This window comes from Orcinus orca, chromosome 11, assembly GCF_937001465.1.
Source record: "Orcinus orca chromosome 11, mOrcOrc1.1, whole genome shotgun sequence".
In the NCBI taxonomy this organism is placed as follows: Eukaryota; Metazoa; Chordata; class Mammalia; order Artiodactyla; family Delphinidae; genus Orcinus; species Orcinus orca.
In genome coordinates this window covers 97,272,195-97,294,520 of record NC_064569.1, presented here as the reverse complement: position 1 = coordinate 97,294,520, position 22,326 = coordinate 97,272,195, and the positions used below count along the sequence as shown (strand labels likewise).

General features: G+C 47.3%; 1 protein-coding gene across 2 annotated transcripts in view; it reads right to left on the bottom strand.

The window, feature by feature from the left end:
• Window positions 1-13,809: 13,809 nt before the first annotated feature.
• The window catches only part of MPPED1 (metallophosphoesterase domain containing 1), a 76,949-nt gene continuing 68,432 nt past the window's right edge, over window positions 13,810-22,326 (bottom strand). For both annotated transcript variants that reach the window (XM_049694564.1, XM_004279569.3), the window contains exons 5-7: window positions 21,151-21,266; window positions 18,429-18,542; window positions 13,810-16,092 (exon numbers count right to left, since the gene is read on the bottom strand). In XM_049694564.1, coding sequence (XP_049550521.1) covers window positions 15,974-16,092; window positions 18,429-18,542; window positions 21,151-21,266 — 349 coding nt within the window. In that variant the 3' untranslated portion in view covers window positions 13,810-15,973. The remainder of the gene's footprint in view (window positions 16,093-18,428; window positions 18,543-21,150; window positions 21,267-22,326) is intronic.

Here is a 22,326-nt window from a genome sequence, read left to right as displayed (position 1 = left end):
ATGTGATAAAACATTTCCCCCAGAGTAGGGGAGGGGACGTTTGTCAAAAAAAAATTACACACAAATGTTTTAACTTTGCGGCTGCTTGAGGCAGTAGATAACAGCTGGGGTAACCAATCGACTACACAGAACGCTTAAAAGGAAAAGCTGAGGAATAAGAGGGTTTGGAAAGTTCCCAAGATATTCCTGGGAATCTAGAAGGCCATGTATGTGCGTAGGGCTGGGCACATGCCCAGGGATGTGTGCTTGCTCAGAAAAGACATGAGAAAGCCCTAAGCTGTCATCTCTAGCTGACCTTAAGGCTCTGCACAAGCAGGAAATCAAGGCTAAAGCAAAGCTGTCAACTGCCTACCTGAGTGTTGAAGGCATGATTCAAAATGCACACAGAGCTCAGCAGCAGATTGGGAGATTTACTGGTTCCAAGTGTTTAAGGAAATCTCTGCCTAATGATTAGCTAACCATTAAGCTACCTGAGAAAAGATTTCAATGGCCACACATGACAAAGAATACAAACTTTACAGAATTATTTCAGAGAAGTCACTAAATAAACAACTACAATAAGCAGCAACAACAGTAAACCTTTGAAGGAGGAGAATCTTATTTCCAAAGTTGCTATAGTACATTATTTTAAATGACCAGTGTTTAACAAAAAATTATAAGACATACAAAAAAACATGAAAGTATGGCCCATACACAGGGGAAAAAAAGTAATCAATAAAAACTGCCCCAGAGGAAGCCCAAATATTGGACTTAGTAGACAAAAACTTTAAATCAGCTATTTTAAATATATTCAAATATCCAAAGGAACCCATGTGTAAAGAACAAAAATAAAGTACAAGAACAATATCTCACCAAACAGAGGATATTAAAAGTATTAAATAAGCAGATCAAAAGTATTAAAAAGAACCAAAAAGAAATTCCAGAGTTTGAAAAGTTTAACTGAAATTTAACATTCACTAGAAGAGCTTAACAGCAAATTTGAAGATGCAGAAGAAAGAATTAGAAAACTTGAATATGAGTGAACTGAGATTATCCAGTCTGAAGAACAGAAATAAATAAATAAATAAAGGAAGAACAAAATTCTTTCTTGAAGAAGATAAATGAACAGAGCCTCAAAGATTTGTAGGGTATCATACACACAATGGAAGTCTCAGAAGGAGAGGATAGAGAGAAAGGGGCAGAAAGAATATTTGGAGAAACAATAGCCAAAAATTTCCCAAATTTGAAGAAAAACATGAATCTGCATATCCAAGAAGTTCAATGAACTCCAAGGAGGATAAAGTCCACACATAGACCTATCATTTTAAACGTATGATCATCTTAGTAGATGCAGAAAAAGCATTTGACAAAATTCAGCACTATTTCATAAAAAAACTCTTAGCAAACTAGGAACAGGAAGGAACTTCATTAACTGAATAAGAATCATTTACAAAATACTATAGCTAAAATTACAGTGAATGGTGAGAAACTGAATGTTTTCCCCTAAGATCAGGAGAAAGGCAAGAATGTCCTCTCTCATCACTGTTATTCAACATCACACCACAAGTCCTAACCAGTGCAATAAGGTAGGAAAAATAAAAATGGGAAGGAAGAAATGAAGTTGTCTCTATTTGCAGATGACATGGTTAAATTCCAAAGAACTCACCAACAAGCTAAATAAGCTAACTGAGTGACAAGGTCAGTACACAAAAGTTAATTATATGCCTGTGTACCTACAGTGAACAATCAAAACATGAAGTTTAAAAAACAGTACTATTTATAATATCCCCCCATTAAGTACTTAGATATAAATCTAACAAAATGTATATAGGATCTGTATGATGAAAACTGCAAAACACAAATGAAGGAAATCAAAAACCTAAATAAATGGAGAGATAAATGGTTTTCATGAATTGTGAGACTCGGTGTTGTTAAAATATCTCTTCTCTCCAGTTTGATCTATAGATCCTATGCAATCCCAATCAAAATCTCAGCAAGATTTATACGTCAAGTCAATCCGAAAATATATATGAGGGACGGAGTCAAGATGGCGGTGTGGGAAGACGAGGAGTTAGTCTCCTCACAACTAGGGTGCCTGCTGGCTGCTAGTGGGGACTCTAACCCCCAAGTAGATGGGAGGAACCCCACAGTGAGTGGGTAGGATGTAGGGGGACCAAGGGGGGAGGAGAAGTGGAGGCCAGACAACATTGGCACCCCTGAGGCCGGGGAGATCAGGAGAGGCAGGTGGGAGGGACTCTCCAGGAAGAGCACGAGAGGAGCAGAGGGCCATTGTCCTGCCCACTCGGGCATGGGGAGCCTGCTGAGCTCCCAGGCCGATCCCCTGCCCTCCAAGCCCCCTCCAGGCTGTGTGGGTCCTGGGGGCATAGGAGGGAGACTGGGGAGATCAGAGGAGACAGGTGGGAGGAGCCCTGTGGGAGGGGCCCTGCAGGAGGAGCAGGAGAGAAGCAGAGGGCGATTGCCCTGCCCATTTGGACACGGGAAGCCTGCTGGGCTCCCAGGTGAGGTGCTCTGCTCTCTGAGACCAGGGGTGGGGGGCACACCTGGACCCCTTCTGTTCCTTGAGTCTAAGCGCCACCCCCCACAGCCCCCAGGGCCTTTTCCAGCCCTGTGGGTCCTGAGCATTGGCCCTGCCCACTGCCCAAACCTCACCCTTGCTTAGACCCTGCCCTCCACAGCCAAGGTCTTTTCCCCCCTCCTTTTATTTATTTTTTCCCCTTTTCCCTCTTCCTCATTTTTACTGTTGTGGTACTGATGTACCTTCCGGTTGTTGATTCATGTATGTTTTTATTTTTACATTCTTTCTAACATATCTGTTAGTTTCCTAGTCTAATATTATTTTTAAATTTTTATTGTTTTTTTTTTTTTTTTTGCCACCCCACGTGGCTTGTGGGATCTTGATTTGCTAGCATGGGTTTGGGCGGAAGCTCCTGTGATGGGAGCTCTGAGTCTGAACCACTGGACTAACAGAGAACCTCAGACCCCAGGGAATATTCATTGGAGTGAGGTCTCACAGAGTTCCTCCTCTCAACACCAAGACCCAACTCTACCCAACAGCCTACAAACGCCAGTGTTGGAAGCCTCAGGCCAAACAAACAGTAAAACAGGAACACAATCCCACTCATAAAAATAAATAAATAAATAAGATGGCAAAAAAATATATCACAGATGAAGGAGCAAGGTAAAAACCTACAAGACCAAATGAAGAGGAAATAGGCAATCTACCTGAAAAATAATTCAGAGTAATGATAGTAAAGATGATCCAGAATCTCAGAAATAGAACGGAAGCACGGATTGAGAAAATACAAGAAATGTTTAACAAAGATCTGGAAGAACTAAAGAACAAACAAACAGAGATGAACAGCACAATAACTGAAATGAAAAATACACTAGAAGGAATCAATAACAGAATAACAGAGGCAGAAGAACGAATAAGTGAGCTGGAAGACAAAATGGTGGAAATAACTGCCAAGGAGCAGAATAAAGAAAAAAGAATGAAAAGAACGGAAGACAATCTCAGAGACCTCTGGGACAACACTAAACACACCAACATTCGAATTATAGGGGTCCCAGAAGAAGAAGAGGAAAAGAAAGGGTCTGAGAAAGTATTTGAAGAGATTATAGTTGAAAACTTCCCTAACATGGGAAAGGAAATAGTCACCCAAGTCCAGGAAGCACAGAGAGTCCCATACAGGATAAACCCTAGAAAAAACACACCAAGACACACATTAATCAAACTAACAAATATTAAATTCAAAGAAAAATTATTAAAAGCAGCAAGGGAAAAACAAAAATAACATACAAAGGAATCCCATAAGGTTATTAGCTGATTTTTCAGTGGAAACTCTACAGGCCAGAAGCCAGTGGCAGGATATACTTAAAGTGATGAAAGAGAAAAACCTACAACCAAGATTACTCTACCCAGCAAGGATCTCATTCAGATACGATGGAGAAGTCAAAAGCTTTTCAGACAAACAAAAGCTAAGAGAATTCAGCACCACCAAACCAGTTTTACAACAAATGCTAAAGAAACTTCTCTAAGCAGGGAAACACAAGAGAAAAAAAAGATCCACCAAAACAAACCCAAAACAATTAAGAAAATGGTAATAGGAACATACATATTGATAATAACCTTGAATGTAAATGGATTAAGTGACCCAACCAAAAAACACAGACTGGCTGAATGGATACAAAAACAAGACCCATATATATGCTGTCTACAAGAGACCCACTTCAGACCTAGGGACACATACAGACTGAAAGTGAAGGGATGGAAAAAGATATTCCATGCAAATGGAAATCAAAAGAAAGCTGGAGTAGCAATACTCATATCAGATAAAATAGATTTTAAAATAAAGACTGTTACAAGAGATAAGGAGTGACGCTACATAATGATCAAAAGATCAATCCAAGAAGATATAACAATTATAAATGTTTATGCACCCAACATAGGAGCACCTCAGTACATAAGGCAAATGCTAACAACCATGAAAGGAGAACTCGACAGTAACACAATAATAGCAGGGGACTTTAACAGCCCACTTACACCAATGGACAGATCATCCAAACAGAAAATAAATAAAGAAACACAAGCTTTAAATGACACAATAGACCAGATAGATCTAATTGATATTTATAGAACATTCCACCCAAAAGTGGCAGAATACACTTTCTTCTCAAGTGCACATGGAACATTCTCCAGGATAAATCACATCTTGGGTCACAAATCAAGCCTCAGAAAATTTAAGAAAATTGAAATCGTATCAAGCATTTTTTCTGACCACAAAGCTATGAGAGTGGAAATCAATTACAGGAAAAAAAACTGTAAAAAACACAAATACGTGGAGGCTAAAGAGTGTGCTACTAAATAACCAAGACGTCACTGAAGAAATCAAAGAAGAAATAAAAAATACATAGAAACAAATGACAATGAAAACACGACAACCCAAAACCTATGGGATGCAGCAAAAGCAGTTCTAAGAGGGAAGTTTATAGTAATTCAATCTCACCTCAAGAAACAAGAAAAATCTCAAATAAACAATCTAACCCTACACTTAAAACAACTAGAGAAAGAAGAACAAAGAAAACCCAAAGTCAGTAGAAGGAAAGAAATCATAAAGATCAGAGGAGAAATAAATGAAATAGAAATGAAGAAAACAATAGCAAAGATCAATAAAACTAAAAGCTTGTTCTTTGAGAAGATAAACAAAACTGATAAACCCTTAGCCAGACTCATCAAGAAAAGGATGCAAATCAATAAAATTAGAAATGAAAAAGGAGAAATCACAACTGACACTGCAGAAATACAAAGGATTATAAGAGACTACTATAAACAACTATATGCCAATAAAGTGGACAACCACAAAGAAATGGACAAATTCTTGGAAAGGTACAATTTTCCAAGACTGAACCAGGAAGAATTAGAAAATATAAACAGACCTATCACAAGTAATGAAATTGAAACTATAATTTAAAATCTTCCAATAAACAAAAGTCCAGGACCAGATGGCTTCACAGGCAGATTCTACCAAACATTTAGAGAAGAGCTAACACCAATCCTCCTCAGAGTCTTCCAAAAAATTGCAGAGGGAGAAACACTCCCAAATTCATTCTACAAAGCCACCATCACACTACCAAAACCAGAAAAAGATATCACAAAGATAATTTTAGACCAATATCACTGAAGAACATAGATGCAAAAATCCTGAAGAAAATACTAGCAAACAGAATCCAACAGCACATTAAAAGGATCATACACCATGATCAAGTGAGATTTATCCCAGGGATGCAAGGATTCTTCAATATATGCAAATCAATCAATGTGATACACCACATTAACAAATTAAGGAATAAAAACCATATGATCATCTCAATAGATACAGAAAAAGCTTTTGACAAAATTCAACACCAATTTATGATAAAAACTCTCCAGAAAATGGGCATAGAGCGAACCTACCTCAACATAATAAAGGCCATAAATGACAAACCCACAGCAAGCATCATACTCAGTAGTGAAAAGTGAAAGCATTTCCACTAGGATCAGGAAAAAGACAAGGATGTCCACTCTCGCCACTATTATTCAACATAGTTTTTGAAGTCCTGGCCACAGCAATCAGGGAAGAAAAAGAAATAAAAGGAATACAAATTGGAAAAGAAGAAGTAAAAATGTCACTATTTGCTGATGACATGATACTATACATAGAAAATCCTAAAGATGCCACCAGAAAACTACTAGAACTAATCAATGAATTTGGTAAGGTTGTAGGATACAAAATTAATGCACAGAAGTCTCTGGCATTTGTATACACCAACAACGAAAAATCAGAAAAAGAAATTAAGGAAACACTCCCATTTACCATTGCAACAAAAAGAATAAAATACCTAGAAATAAACCTGCCTAAGGAGGCTAAAGACTTGAACTGAGAAAACTATAAAACACTGATGAAAGAAATCAAGGATGACATAAACAGATGGAGAAATATACCATGTTCTTGGATTGGAAGAATCAATATTGTGAAAATGACTATACTACCCAAAGCAATCTACAGATTCACTGCAATCCCTATCAAACTACCAATGGCAGTCTTCACAGAATTAGAACAAAAAAGTCTTACAATTTGTATGGAAACACAAAAGACCCTGAATAGCAAAAGCAATCTTGAGAAAGAAAAACGGAGCTGAAGGAATAAGGCTCCCTGACTTCAGACTATACTACAAAGCTACAGCAATCAAGACAGTATGGTACAGCACAAAAACAGCAATACAGATCAATGGTGCAGGATAGAATGCCCAGAGATAAACCCATGCACATATGGCCACCTAATTTACAACAAAAGAGGCAAGAACATACAATGAAGGAAAGACAGCCTCTTCAATAAGTGTTGTTGGGAAAACTGGACGGCTACATGTAAAAGAATGAAATTAGAACACTACCTAACACCGTACACAAAAATAATCTCCAAATGGATTAAAGACTTAAATGTAAGACTAGGCACTATAAAACTTTTAGAGGAAAATATAGGAAAAACACTCTTTGACATAAACCACAGCAAGATCTTTTTTGACCCACCTCCTAGAATAACAGAAATAAAAGCAAAAATAAACAAATGGGACTTAATTAAACTGAAAAGCTTTTGCACAGCAAAGGAAACCATAAACAAGAAAAAAAGACAGCCCTCAGAATGGGAGAAAATATTTTCCAATGAAGCAACTGACAAAGGATTAATCTCCAAAATATACAAACAGCTTATGGAGCTCAATATCAAAAAAAAAAAAAAAACAATCCAGTTAAAAAATGGGTGGAAGACCTAAATAGACATTTCACCAAGGAAGACAAACAAATAGTCAAGAGACACATGAAAAGCTGCTCAACATCACTAATTATTAGAGAAATGCAAATCAGAACTACAATGAGGTATCACCTCACACCAGTCAGAATGGCCATTATCAAAAAAGCTAGAAACAATAAATGCTGGAAGGGGTGTGGAGAAAAGGGAACCCTCTTGCACTGTTGGTGGGAATGTAAATTGATACAACCACTATGGAACACAGTTTGGAGGTGCCTTAAAAAACTAAAAATAGAACTACCATATGACCCAGCAATCCTACTACTGGGTATATACCCTGAGAAAACCATAATTCAAAAAGAGACATGCACCACAATGTTCATTGCAGCACTATTTACAATAGCCAGGACATGGAACCAACCTAAATGTCCATCAACAGATGAATGGATAAAGAAGATGTGGCACATATATACAATGGAATATTACTCAGCCATAAAAAGAAATGAAATTGAGTTATTTGTAGTGAGGTTGATGGGCCTAAAGTCTGTCATACAGAGTGAAGTAAGTCAGAAAGAGAAAAACAAATACCGTATGCTAACACATGTATATGGAATCTAAAAAAAAAATGGCACTGATGAACCTAGCTGCAAGGCAGGAATAAAGAGGTAGACATAGAAAATGGACTTGAGGACATGGGGTGGGAGGGGAAAGCTGGGGCAAAGTGAGAGTAGCATTGACGTATATACACTACCGAATGTAAAATAGTTGGCTGGTGGGAAGCAGCAGCATAGCACAGAGAATTCAGCTCATTGCTTTGTGACCACCTAGAGGGGTGGGATAGGGAGGGTGGGAGGGAGGCTCAAGAGGGAGGGGATATGGGGACACGTGTATGCATATGGCTGATTCGCTTTGTTGTGCAACAGAAACTAACACGGTATTGTGAAGCAATTATACTCCAATAAAGATCTATTAAAAGAAAAGAAATATATATATATATATATATATATATATATATATGAAAATGTAAAGGAGCTAAATTAGCCAAAACAACTGTGAAAAAGAACAAAATTGAAGCACCCATACTACCCAACTTCAAGATTTACCCATAAAATTATAGTAATCAGGAGAATATGATTTTGACAAAATCACAGACCAGAAATAAACCCACACAAACATACTCAACTGATTTTTGACAAATGTGCAAAGGCAATTCCATGGAAACATAGTGTCCATTTGAAAAAACATGAAACTGTCACATACCTCACACCTTACACAGAAATTAACTCAAAATGCATTATAGACCCAAATGTAAACATAAAACTTCTATGAGAAAACGTCAGAGAAAATCTGCATGACCTTGGGTTTGTCGATGTGCTACACCAAAAACACAATCTATAAAAGACAAAATCGATAAACTGGACTTTATGAAAATTAAAAACTTTTGCTCTGAGAAACTGTTAAGAGAATAAAAAGACAACCTACAGACTGGAAGAAAAGATTTGCAAATCATGTATTCAATTAAGGACTTGTATCCAGTGCCTAAAGAACTTCAAAATTCAAAAACAAGAAAAACAAAACCTAGTTTTTAAAGAAGGGCACAAAAGATCTGAACAGATGCTGCACAAAAGATCTGAACAGGTGCTTCTCAAAAGAAATATGGCAAATAAACATATAAAAAGATGTTCCACATTATTAGTCATCAGGGAAATGGAAATTAAAACCACAATGAGATATAACAATACTCAAATGGTTAAAAATTTTTAAATTAAAAATAAATTTGGGGTGGGGTATAGTTGATTTACAATGTTGTGCTAGTTTCAGGTGTACAGCGAAGTGAATCTGTTATACATATACATATATCCACTGTCTTTTAGATTCTTTTCCCATATAGGCCATTACAGGTATTGAGTAGAGTTCCCTGTGCTATACAGTAGGTTCTTATTAGTTATCTATTTTATATATAGTAGTGTGTATGTGTCAACCCCAATCTTCCAATTTATCCCTTCCCTCCCCCTTAACCCCAGGTAACCATAGTTTATTTTCTACATCTGTAACTCTATTTCTGTTTTGTAGATAGATTCATTTGTAGCCTTTTTTTAGATTTGGTTAAAATGTTTAAATTGACAATACCAAATTCCGGTGAGGATGTGGACCAACAGGAATACCCATTTATTCCCCGTCGGATTACAGAAGCATACAGCTATTTTGGAAACCGGTGTGATTAAAAAGGGGCCAAATAAAGGAATTTTTCAGGTGATGGAACTATTCCCTATAGTACTGGTGTGGTGGATACATAACTCTAAGTATTTGTCAAAACCCATAGAACTGTACGTTACAAAGAGTGAACTCTATTGTATGCAAACTTGAAACAGCCAATCAGTGTGTCAGGGAGTCTCAGGATGGAATGCAGACTGTGACTAAAGGATCTAATTGTATTGCAAATATATGACAAAACCTCACTGATTAGGTGGGGGGAAAGGAGCTGACCAGTTTAACCTTGGAAAGCAGAGTTTAGACCATAAAGCTAAAGACAAAAAGATTGCACATGAACCCTGTTCTCTGGTTGGTAACGATGTTTCTTCCAGGGGTACAGATCTGCAGTTCTGAGACCATGTGCTTTGTAGGTATCCTAGGGTCAAACAAATACCTAAACTGATTGTAGATATGGGAGCCAGGCTTCTGATTGTCAAAGAAAAAAGTTACAAATGGGCAAGGCAGCAAGGCAAGAGTAAATTCTGCATTGTTGGTTTAGCGTCAGAGGGGAGGCTGTCAGTATGAACTAATGCTTATTTTAAGATAAATAGCTGATAGCTGGATGGATGGACGGAAGGATACAGAGGCAGGGATAGATAAGTGTATGTATACATGGATTAGTATACTACAAATATTTCCTAGCTCTGGCCACTAAGAGGGTCTAGAAATAGTGAGAGTAGCAACCAGTCCATCTACAATCCAGATCTTAGTTTCTAAATAAAAGGAGCCAGAACTCTATGGGGAAATGGCTGATGCTAGCACTGGGGTGAGAGAAACACAAGGTGAGCCTGGAGCAGAAAGCACATAAGTGAAACGAACAAACAAAAAAATAGGAATATGTCCAAAGAACACAGGAGCCAATTCGAAAGGGCTCCCAAATGGACAGTTAGAACAATTTGACCAATGAAATAAATGATAGCATGAGATTCTAACCTAAAGAATACCCATGCTGCTGTAAATAAATAAATGACAGAGAAGGGACAAACCTCCCTTACAGAACAATTCCAAATAATAAATGTAGGAGGGAAAAAGAAATAGAAAATCATCATGAGAACACCACGGTAACCATTGATCCAGGCAAGGTCCACGGATGGATGCTAAAATTAGTGGGCAAAACGTTAGGAGGCTTGCATAGCCTCGGAATGTCTCCTCCAAATAGGTGTTCATTACTGTGGTGATCTTATCATGCGTCCACGTTCTTGGATGCTTCATCCCCCTCTCCTGAGTGTGAGCTGGGCTAGTGACTCATTTCTAACAAACTGAGCATGGGAAAGGAAAACTGGTATCTTTATAGCGGAGAAACCTGGCAGACATCCCCGTAACCATGTGATCAAGATTAACAGCCACAGTGATAAGTCGCGGTGGTCTCCTGTTCCCCCAGATACGATGCCTCGAGAAGGACACATCACCTCCGCACATAACCCCAGACAAATCATGAGAAATCATCAGACAAACCCAACTTGAGGGGCAGTCTACAAAATAGTATTCTTCAAAACTTTCAAGGTCATGAAAATTGAGGAAAGGCGGGGAAAATATCGCCGACCACAGGGGGCTAAGGAAGCACGATGACTAAATGCAACATGGTCTCGTGGACGGGACGTTAATGAAAAAGATCCAGGGGCTTCCCTGGTGGCGCAGTGGTTAAGAATCCGCCTGCCAATGCAGGGGACACGGGTTCAAGCCCTGGGCCGGGAAGATCCCACATGCCGCGGAGCAACTAAGCCCGTGCACCACAACTACTGAGCCCGCGTGTCACAACTACTGAAGCCCATGTGCCTAGAGCCCGTGCTCCGCAACAAGAGAAGCCACCGCAATGAGAAGCCTGCGCACCGCAATGAAGAGTAGCCCCCGCTCGCCGGAGCTAGAGAAAGCCCGCGTGCAGCCACGAAGACCCAACACAACCAAATAAATAAATAAATTTATTTTAAAAAATCCAAATGAAGATCTAATAGTCTTATATCACTGCTAATCTCTTAGTTTTGATAAGTGTAACATAGGAATATAAGATGTTAACATTAGGGGAAACTGAGTGAAGGGTGTGTGGGCACTCTCTGTACCCTCTTTACAACTCTTTGTAAACCTAAAATTATTTCAAAATAAAAAGTTTTTTTTTAAAGAGGGAAATCATTTCCTGTTGTTCAGGGCCCAGCCAGGCTCCCTCTCAGGAGGTTTTCCCTGATCTCCCCTGCACACTGGGTTTGATCTTCCTTGGGGTCCTCAAGCCCGACTGTGTCTGCCACTCACTGGACCCCAAGCATGTAAGAGCTGAAGGGTTCAGCTTCTTTCCTGGGATCAGATGAGCCTTCCAAAGTGCTCCTCGAGCTTCCAGACAGCAGGGCCGAATTCTCACATCTTGGAAGACTTCGCAGTCCATGCCTTCAAGGGGAGGGTGGGGCTGAGGGCCCCCTGGAGGGTCTAAGATCTTCCGTGACGAGACCCCCAGCTGGCCAGGCAGGTTTGGGCCCAGCTAGGAGCTGTGGGTGGCGTTAGGGGAGAGCACTGGATGAAGCCTGGGTCCACAGAGCTTGTCACCTCTCCTAGCTTATTCAGGAGGGTGGAGCCGGGGTCTCCTGGAAGAAAAAGGCCTGGCAACTTGGTCCCGGTGGAGGTTCAAGGCCCAGCTTCATGGAAGCTGAACTGCAAGAAAAAGCAGCTGGGGGCTGGGCTCCCTGAGAACGAGCTCCCCATAAGGGCGGAGGCAGAGGGAGCAGAGGCAGCTCGCTGGATTTGCCCACCGGGCTCCCAGGGACAAAAGGAGCGTCACCAGGGACACATCCTGTATCATCCCATCGGGCCACGGGGGCACCTGGGGAAAGATGGCTGTAAAGCATGAGTGAGGCCAGAGTGCTGAACCACCTGCACCACTGTGGAAACCCCGGACACATCAGAGCCCGTCTACACTGAAGGCAGCAGGAGCACACGGCTCAGAGCTTAGCAGCTGCCGCCTGTCAGCAGAGCGGGTACCAGGCGCTTAAGCAGTGCTTGCAATGTGACAGCACTACTAGAGGCGGCAGCAGCCACGGTGCGTCCCTGCCCCTGCCCGGGACCCCTGCTCAGGTACACAATGGCCTAGAGTAGCAGAAGGGGTGCCTCAAATAGAGCAGCTCCTCTCCACCGGCTATGGACGGGGACCCAAGGCCCAGGACCGGTCGTTGTAGGCACCTGTGAGGCTCTGGTGGAGGGGAACTCTTTGGAAGGGCGTATTACAGGTGGGCCAGTCTGAGGACAAGAGAGGGTCATTGAGGGCTGACGCCATCACAGGCTCCCTCAGCCTGCTCCCCCAGCCCCATGGCTCTGGTTATGACCCACAAATATAGGTCTCCAGAGAGGCTCCTCCCCTGCAGGCCCATTTATCACCCCCCCCACCACCGTCCCCGGCCACTGGATACCTCCCCCTGCATATCCCAAGGGCACCTCCAACTCATGAATCCCAAACAGAATTCAACACCCTTCCTCCAACCTGTTCTTCCTGCCCCATGTGCCTCCTCCATGATGGGCAGCCAACACCCATTACCATCCTTGTCTCCCCACGCCCCTACCTCCTAAATCTATCACTACCACCACTGCCACATCCCTGTTCCAAGCCAGGTCCAGGAGAGGTGCTCAGTGAATGTTTGTGGGCTGGCTGGAGGGGTGGGTGAGTGGATGGATGGATGGATGGTGGCTGGAGGGATGGTGGTTGGATGGATGGACGGATCAACAGATTGATCAATGCGTTAAGTGAACAGTTGGGTAGATGGATGAGTGGATAGATCGATGGGTTGATGGATGGATGAAAATGGCAGAACCGCTACAGCACAGGGAGCTTTGGAACTGGAGTTGTTACACCTGCCAGTATTTTTCTTGGGCAACACCAGGACCCTTAGTTGGACAAGGGCTGGATTGGAACTTGCTGCTCCGAGAAGAGGCCAGAGCTAAGGCCATTTCGAGATATTCTGTTTTGGGGGGACGAGGTGCTCCAGCAATTTGAACACAACAAGGCACAGAACTGCACGTGCCAACCACCCCTGAGGGAAGCTGGAGCAAGCAGAAGGATGCCAGTTATTGGCACACGGAAGGTCTTTGGCCTCTGAACTCAGTCCAGGACTCAGGACTTGGCCAGGAGGACGCCACTCCTCCCCTACATGCCCCACATGACACCCGGAGACACAGAGGAAGAGGCACCCGGAGGACTTCTCTTTCTTTTTACAAAGACTTTATTGTCTGACATGCTTGACAAAAAAATTACAGCCACAATCAAGTTATGCCGAAATGATTGAGGAGCATGCCATCATCTTTCATACCTCAAGGACTTTTAATGAATTTTCTTTTAAAGTAACAGCTGCCTTCATAACTTTTATTTTCCACATAAAAATACACCATATTCTGAAGGTACCTTAGGAAAAAAAACATTTTTTTTTTAAGTTTATAGTTCTTGGTCCGCATAGAAATTCAGTAGAGGTTACTGAAAGGGCCTGGAGTCCTCTCCCCCCACACATTCACACACATGCCGTGCGTCAGAGGTGTCCCCAGAGACCCTGTAAACATCCCCGGCTACCAGGAACCACTTGGGCCAAAAAGGATTCCTGAAACCCTGCACCCTGCCGAGCAAAGCCGGCCTCGGCCAACGTGGTGCTGCTACTGGGCTCCCCGGATGGTGCCCCTCGCCCCATGGGGAGCCCCACTTGAGTAGGGAAGGAATCATGGTCTCCTGGGATCCTGGGCACAGAGAACAGGGTCCTCCAAGACTCCAGGGGCTCTCCATGAGAAATGAACCAGACAGGTGCTGAATAGGACCCTTAATAAAAAAAGAGCCTTGGACCGTGCATTGCCTTGTAGGGCAGGAGCTTTGAGTGGTGGGAGAGCAGGGGCTGTGAAGCCAGAGACCAAGGTTCAAATCCTGCCTCTGCCTCTTTTGAACTGTGCACCCTCAGGCAGGTTACCTCACCTCTCTGATCTCAATCTCCTCATCTCCAAAAGGAGGACAGCAGTACCCACCTTGCAAGACTGCTGGAAATGAGATCATATCTGCAAAGGGCTCATTAAATGCTGGTCCCAGGCCTGGGACTAAGGGGAGGTGAGCAGGGCCCTCCTCTCAGGTGTACAACTTAAGGGGCGCCAAAAAGCTCATAGATGGAGATAAATGATACTATTTTAATGCAATGTTTTTAAAAATCAAAATTAATGCAGGAAAAAAAATCTATGATGAACAAAATATCCAAATTTTAAATAAAGGCAGAATCTGACCCTGCACGTGCTAATCCTGCCTCACTGGCCTCACCCCAACGAGGCCCTGCTGGTTCTCTGTCCATCAGAGACAGCCCAACCCCCCAGTCCTAATTTAAAGAAGAAAAAGAAGCCCGCCCTGGGTGGAGCTGCCGGAACCGAAGCCCATCTCTGTCTCTGTGCCAGCTTCCCGTGGGGGCCGCCGGCTGGCACCCAGGGACATGGCAGCACGACTGTGAACCATTTAGCCTCCCTCGGCTGTGGGCACGGCAGCCAAAATCCGAGGGGCGAGGGATATCCCACTGGGGTACAGGACCCAGTCGAGGGCGATGAGAACCACGGGGTCCACTTTATTAAATTAAGAGGGGGGTGTGAGCACACGTGTGTGTGTGTGTGTGTGTGTGTCCACACCCATATGGGCGCGTACAGGGGGCAGGGCAGCCTCGGCCCGCAGAGCCCTCAGCCTTCTGAGTTCTGCAGAGCAGCGCAGCCCCCAGGGGACCAGGGGCATCCAGGACTTGGGAACCCTCCAGCTGGCCCTGGGCCCTCATCAGGCTCATTCCGTAGAAACAACCCCCCGAGTCCAGGCTCCGAGCGGGTGCCCGGGATGCTCAGGCCACAGTTTACATCAGCAAAAATGCCCACAGGAAGAAAACGGGGGATCAGTGAAGCAAAGGGCTGGTCGGCCCGGCCAGGTGCGGCCCGATTCCTGAGACGTCCCTGATCGTTCCCTCGGATGCCTGGAAGGAGCGGAAGGGCCGCCTGCACTCAGGCTACGACACACCCTCCCACCCCCCAGCCCTGAGGCTTGCAGCCACACAGACCCTCGGTGAGAAGGAGACTTTGTGCCAGAACTCCCAGGATCTGTCCAAGAGCAGCGGCTTCCCAAACCCACGAGGGTGTCCAACGGAGAAGGATATTCAGTCACTTCCCAAGCAGGACAGGGCCACGAGCGCAGCAGGTCCTTTAACAAGGAACACACGGAAGGGACACGCAGAAATCAGCGATGAGCACAGAACCCCTGACGGACCTGCAGGGTCCTGACTCCAAATGACAGAAGGCTGAAGAGTCAGGGGTGATTTTCTTCATTCCAAGGCCTCAGCCCGCCTGCTGGGCTGGTCCCCGCAGCTGGACGGGCTGTCTGCATGAAAGGAAGGGGGGCTGGAGGTCCGTGCTCTCAGCTAGGTGTACGCAGCTGATGCGGGTGGGAAGCGCTGGGGCCGTGGGGGCAGTCAGGAGTTCCGGGGTGTGGGGAGGTCAATGACTATGGGTGGGTTCACGGGCTGGTAGTTCACGGTGCACACAGATGCGTTCACGTAGGTGGTTGTCCCATCCGCCATGACTCCGTACCCTAGAAAGTAAGCACACGGCTGTCAGGGCTGAGAGGTGACCCCAGGACCCAGGGCAGTGAGGGTGGTCTGGTGAGTGTGGTAGTCAGAGGGAACTCAGCCCCAAGGGGCTGAAGATGTCTGGGGCGAGCTACTGAAACCATCCAGTACAGGCTCTTCATCTATAAATGGTGACGATGACAGATGCTCCTCCCAAGCCTGCTGTGAGCAGCAAATGAGATAATAATTCACAGGCTCGGCCCAGTGCCTGGAAAGCACGTGGTGAGACATCATCATTGACATCATCACCATCACCATCATCACCACCGTACACCATCATCACCATCACCATGATCATTACTATCATCGTCACTATCACCATCTCATCATCACCACCATCATCATCACCACCTCCATCATCACCACCTCCATCATCACCACCTCCATCATCACCATCACCATCATCACCATCATCACCATCATCACCTCCATCATCACCATCATCACCACCTCCATCATCACCATCACCATCATCACCACCATTATCATCACCATCACCATGATTATCACCATCACCACCTCCATCATCACCATCACCACCACCTCCATCATCACCATCACCATCATCACCACCATTATCATCACCATCACCATGATTATCACCATCACCACCTCCATCATCACCATCACCATCATCACCATTATCATCACCACCATTATCATGATCATTACCATCATTGTCACTATCACCATCTCATCATCGCCATCATCAGTACCATTATCATCATCACCACCTCCAACATCACCATCATCACCACCTCCATCATCACCATCACCATCATTATCACCATCATTACCATCATTGTCATTATCACAACCATCATCATCACCATCACCACCTCCATCATCACCATCATCACCACCTCCATCATCACCATCACCATCACCATGATTATCACCATCACCATCATCATTACCATCATTGTCATTATCACCACCGTCATCATCACCATCTCCATCATCACTACCATCATTGTAACCATCATTATCATCCCCACCATCATTGTCATGTACTTTCTTCTCCTCACCTCTGTCCCCAAACATACCCTCTTCCCACCACATCTACTGGTCAGAATCCTCCTCAACCTTGAGCTCAGCTCACCTCCAAGCCAAAAGGGACACTTCCCCTCCTCTGTGCAGGCTACCCATCCTTTGGAGCCTGCATTTCTCTTGTACAATCATGCAGGGGTGTGGTTTGGATCACACACAACCTTGCATCTGAGGGCACTACACGCCCACAGTAGGTCTACAGAAAATGACAGCCGTTACTATTATCCCACAGCACAAGAGCTGTCCATCTCTCCCACGACCTTTCAGAGTCTGCCTTTGATGGCTCATCTGTTGCCCAGGAGTCTGTGAGCTCCCTGCGGCTGGAGAGGTCTGATCACGCCTGCCCCTGACAGCGCGATGCAGAGGAAAGTGATCGGATGTGGACCAAGCCATGTGAGTCCCAGGGGCCCTGGCCCAAAGCAGACAGAGGTTCAGGAGGCCAGGAGACAAGCTTGGGGGAAAACCATGTGCTTCCTGGCAGGGGACAATGGGACCAGGAAGCCTTGGACAGGTGGGATAACGGTTCAAAAGGAGCAAACTGGTGAAATCAGACTCCAGTGAGGAAGCCTGAGGTCTCATGAGGTGAGCCCTGTGCAGTGACAGGCCGGGGCAGTCACGGCTGCAGCCAACATCACCGGTCACCTTCACGGCCACCCTGCCCACTCTCCCCAGGTGATGTGGACACAGCAAGGGGTCCTGCCCCCAGGACAGGAGGCAGAACCTCACGGCTGTCTGTGTGTGGGGGGCGGTGGCGTGGGGAAGATGCCAATAGAGCCCCTTGGGCAGGCAGGCAGCCCTCCCCATCCATTAAACACCTACTGCATGCCAGGCCGTAGGGATGTGAGCAACAAGACGGGCCACCTGCCCTGTCAGGAGCTCACAGTGCGCCCCCGACTCGAACACCTCCTCCGTGTCACATCCAAATGTCCCTCCTCCAAAAAGCCCCCAGCCATCTCCGAAGACTTCCCAGGGCGGAGGAGGCACAGCAGAGCTGCAGGGCTCCAAGGAAGTAAAACTTATTTCTAAGTCTTGCTAGACTTTTCTTCCATCTTCCTATGATAAAAGATTTCGGCAACAGCTAACTGATAGCCGACACGTGCATAGGCATTTACGAAGTGTATGTAGGAAATGGGCGATTTCCCTCTGGTCAGGGAGGAGGTGACTGGGTTCAAGGGAGGTGAGACAGCCCCCCTGAAGGGCCAGTGAGGCGCCCCGCCCCCCTGCAGGTAAGGCCCCCACCCCCGCTGACCTTCATGGATGTGGCCGAAGACATGCAGCCGCGGCTGGACGCGCCTTTGCACCGTGTTGAGCAGCTCCACGCAGCCCACCCGCTGCATCTTCTTGGGGACCCAGTCCAGGAAGCCTGGCAGGGGAGACAGCAGGAGGGCGATGACGGGGCCCAGGCCGCAGCTCTGCAATCTCAGAGACACAGTGGCCCTGGACCCACCCTGCCCTGCTCTCCCCACTCTGCCCTGCCTCAGCCTCCGGGAGGGAAGCCTGGCTCCAGCTTGCACTGCCTGGGGCCTTGCAGCCTCATCCTCCCCTGCTTCCCCTTCTCCTCCCCTGCAGGGCGGCACGGAGAGCCCACGTATAAAAGCCCGAGTAGGCCAGGCACGATGGGGAGGGAGCAGTCTCGACAGCTGTGAGCCCCCCAGACCATTCATGCTCAAAGTGGTCTCAAGACTGGCATCCACCCATTGCAGAGAGAAGCAAACTGAGGCCGGAGAGGGACAGCGGAGGCCCAAGGCCACCCCAGCAGGTGGCAGCAGAGCAGACCACGTGAGCAGGATTTCCATGTTGGAAACTTTCTAAACACACATCGCAAAATCATGAAAATGAACTTCTTCATCCACTGCAGCCTCGAGCACGTGGGCCGTGTCTGGGTCTGCTCACGCCGCCAGCCTCCCGGAGCCATCCCATATGGTGGCTTATTCTCCTCACACGGCTACACAAACCACAGGAGAATGACTGATTACTCCAAGCAGACAACTACGGTTCATCTCAGCCCCTCTCTGCTCAGGCGGGAGAAACAGGTTTCTACAACCGCTGGGAAGGGGAAGAGGAATCCTGCCACTCAAGGAATCTGACAGGCTGCAATGGACCTGACTTAGAGCTGAGAGAGAGAAAGAAGGAGGGAGAGAGGGAGAGAAACAAGAAGGAAGAGGAGGAAGAAGAGGGGAGAGGCGGGGAGTAGGCAGGGGATGGGCTTGGAGCAGACACTTGGGCTTAAGTCCCAGGCTCTGCTACCTACTGGCTGTGTGACCTTGGACAAGTCACTTAACCTCTCTGTGCCACATTCAACAATTCATCCAACAACGGGCTGGGCTGAGCACACAGGCGCCCCCGAAACAGGAGCTGTGTGTTGTGTGTGAAGCAGGCGTGGTGAGGCATCCAGAGAGCGGGAACCCAGAAGATGCTGTTGGAGGAGTGGATGGAGGGGTAGAAAGGGGGGAAGGAGGAGAGGGAGAGAGGGAGGGAGGGAGGAAGCAAAAAAACCTGCCTCAGAGCCTCACTAGAAGCCACGTGTCATGCCTAAACCACGTCAGGGCCCTGGGCCTCGGGGCTCCCTCCGTTTGGAAATGGGGGTAAGAAAGCCTTCATTTCAGCCCTTTGTGAGGGTGGAGGGAGGCGCCAAGGGCTCTGGCTGGGCGTCTGGCACACAGCAGGTGCTCAGGGCAGCTTCTCCCTGAACAGGTATCTGAGCGAATGACTCTGGAGCTGCACTGGGCCTCACCTGACAGCCCTTCCCACCAGGGACGCCCTGCCCGCACCCACCTCCCTCCCCGCCTCTCCCAGACCCGATGCTGAGACCACCCTTTCTGTCAGCCTCTGCAGGCCCCCTCTGACGATCTCTGTCTCAGGCTTCCCTCATCCTTGACCGTGTCTCACTGGGCTTGGCCGTTCGGTGTCCCTCTGCCCGGCATCTTGGAGCCTTCAAGGCAAGCACTGCATCGGGTTGGCTCCAGGTCCCGCATGGCCCGGCCCAGCCCAGCCCCAAACACCAAGGGAGTGATGACAGGTCTGGTGGAGGCACTGGTGGGGGGAGAGGCCGGTCTGGGCAGGACTGCTGGGAGTTGGGCTTCATTCTAAGGACTGAGGGAGCCACGGAGGGTTATAGAGGGATGGCATGGCACAACGGACCATTCAGAGAATTCCCCCCTACTGACGTGAGGAGAGTGGACTGGGTGGGGCAAGACTCAGAGCTGGGGGACCAGTGAGGAGACCACGCTGGTCATCAAAGAGACACAAGACACTGGCACGGACGAGGTGGGGACAGCCGTGGTGGAGAGGAGAGAAAGGAGCCGGAATGCAGTTTGGGGGTAGAATCAAAGGGACGAGCTGAGGGACAGGAAGCAGGGTGTGAGGAAAGGGGGGGGGACTGAGAAAGGGGCCTGGGTGGCAGACGGCAGGATAAGGCCGAGACCAGGCGAGCAGTGACATCAGCTTGGCCAGAGGGGGGCCGACGGGCCGGGGAGGGAAGCTGCTGGCGGTGGAACCACAGGCCCTGGGGACTGCGGGATGGGTGGTCTGATGGGGCGGGGGGTGCATGGGATGGGGCCCGGTGAGGTGGGGGGGTGCACGGGATGGGGCCCGGTGAGAGTGACCTTGGTGGTATTCAGCCCCCAGGACTCAGGTCTGGAGCGGCAAGGGCCCAGCCTGCCTTTTGACCTCCCCGAGCTCCAAGGTACCACGTGTATAAAAGGGGCAGCTGATCTGACCTCACCACGCGGCTGTGAGGTGACACATCGAGCCCCCGGCACACAGTCGGTGCTCAGGAAATAAGAGCCACGACGGGGTGAGCTGTCCCTGGTGCCCCAGCAGGCTGGACTCAGAACAGAGCCCGTCCGCAGCTCCCCTCCACAGGCCCAGCTCCGCCCCCGCTGCCAGCACCCACACTCCCTGCGTGGTCCCCCAGCAGGAGCAGGCGTGCGCGGGGCCGGCCAGCCGAGGCGGGGCCGGCTGAGTCTTACCCAGTGGCGGTCCGTGGGTTACCAGGACGTCTACGCCTTCGGGAATGAGGTTCCACTTCTCGAGCAGCGCTTGGCCTCGCGGGAGGTTAAAACCCCAGCCATAAAACCAGGGCTGCCTGTGGGAGGAGAGCACGTGGGTCAGAGAGGGCCACCGAGAGTGGGGGCAACGACATGGCAGGAGAAGCAGGCCATAGTGCCAAACGGCCATCAGGGCCGGCCAGATGCCCAGAACCTCCCGTCCAGGGAAAGGTGCGGATTCACCTGGACTTGACCAGATACTGACCAGCCTTTTTCCTTTTTCTATGATGAACAAGTATTATCTATGTAATTTTTTTTTTTTTTGCGGTACGCGGGCCTCTCACTGCTGTGGCCTCTCCCGTTGCGGAGCACAGGCTCCGGACGCGCAGGCTCAGCGGCCATGGCTCACGGGCCCAGCCGCCCCGCGGCATGTGGGATCCTCCCGGACCGGGGCACGAACCCGTGTCCCCGGCATCGGCAGGCGGACTCTCGACCACTGCGCCACCAGGAAGCCCTGTCTATGTAATTTTTGAAAATGAAAGTGAAAAAGAAAATCAACTTCTGCCAAAGGGCTCTCTGGTTCCAAGCCCTTCTAGGGAAATTCAGAGAACATTCTCACCTGGCCCCGTGGTGGGAGAATGCTCCTCCATCCATCCTCCTTCCTACATTTGGGGCAGGTGGAGCCCCACCCAAGAGAGAGTGGGTCCCAGGTGGAGATGCTCCTTCCCGCCTCTACCCAAAGCTCCCAGCAGGGGCTCCACCGGGCTGAGTCCACCCCCAACATTAAGGTCAGGGCTGGGTGGACCGAGGCCATTTAACGGAATTCCTACCTGTCGCCCAACCCGGACCTAGACTGATCAGTGCAAGTCATTCTCCTCGATGGGTTCAACGGTGAGCATGTGACCTAGATCCTGCCAGTTGGAGGGAATTCCAGACGTTTCTTTCAGTGATGAGAGACAAGAACACTGTCATCCCTGCATACAAACCACTGAGCTTCTTGCCTTGGGAGCTGTCAGTACCTGTTAAACTGTCCCAAATGGAGATGGCTGGTGCACATGACCCAGGGGAGCAGCTGGATCAAGTCGCACCTGACACCCACCATACTTCTGCACTTCTCAGTTACATGGGCCAACAGAAAGCCATTTGAGTTGGGTTTTC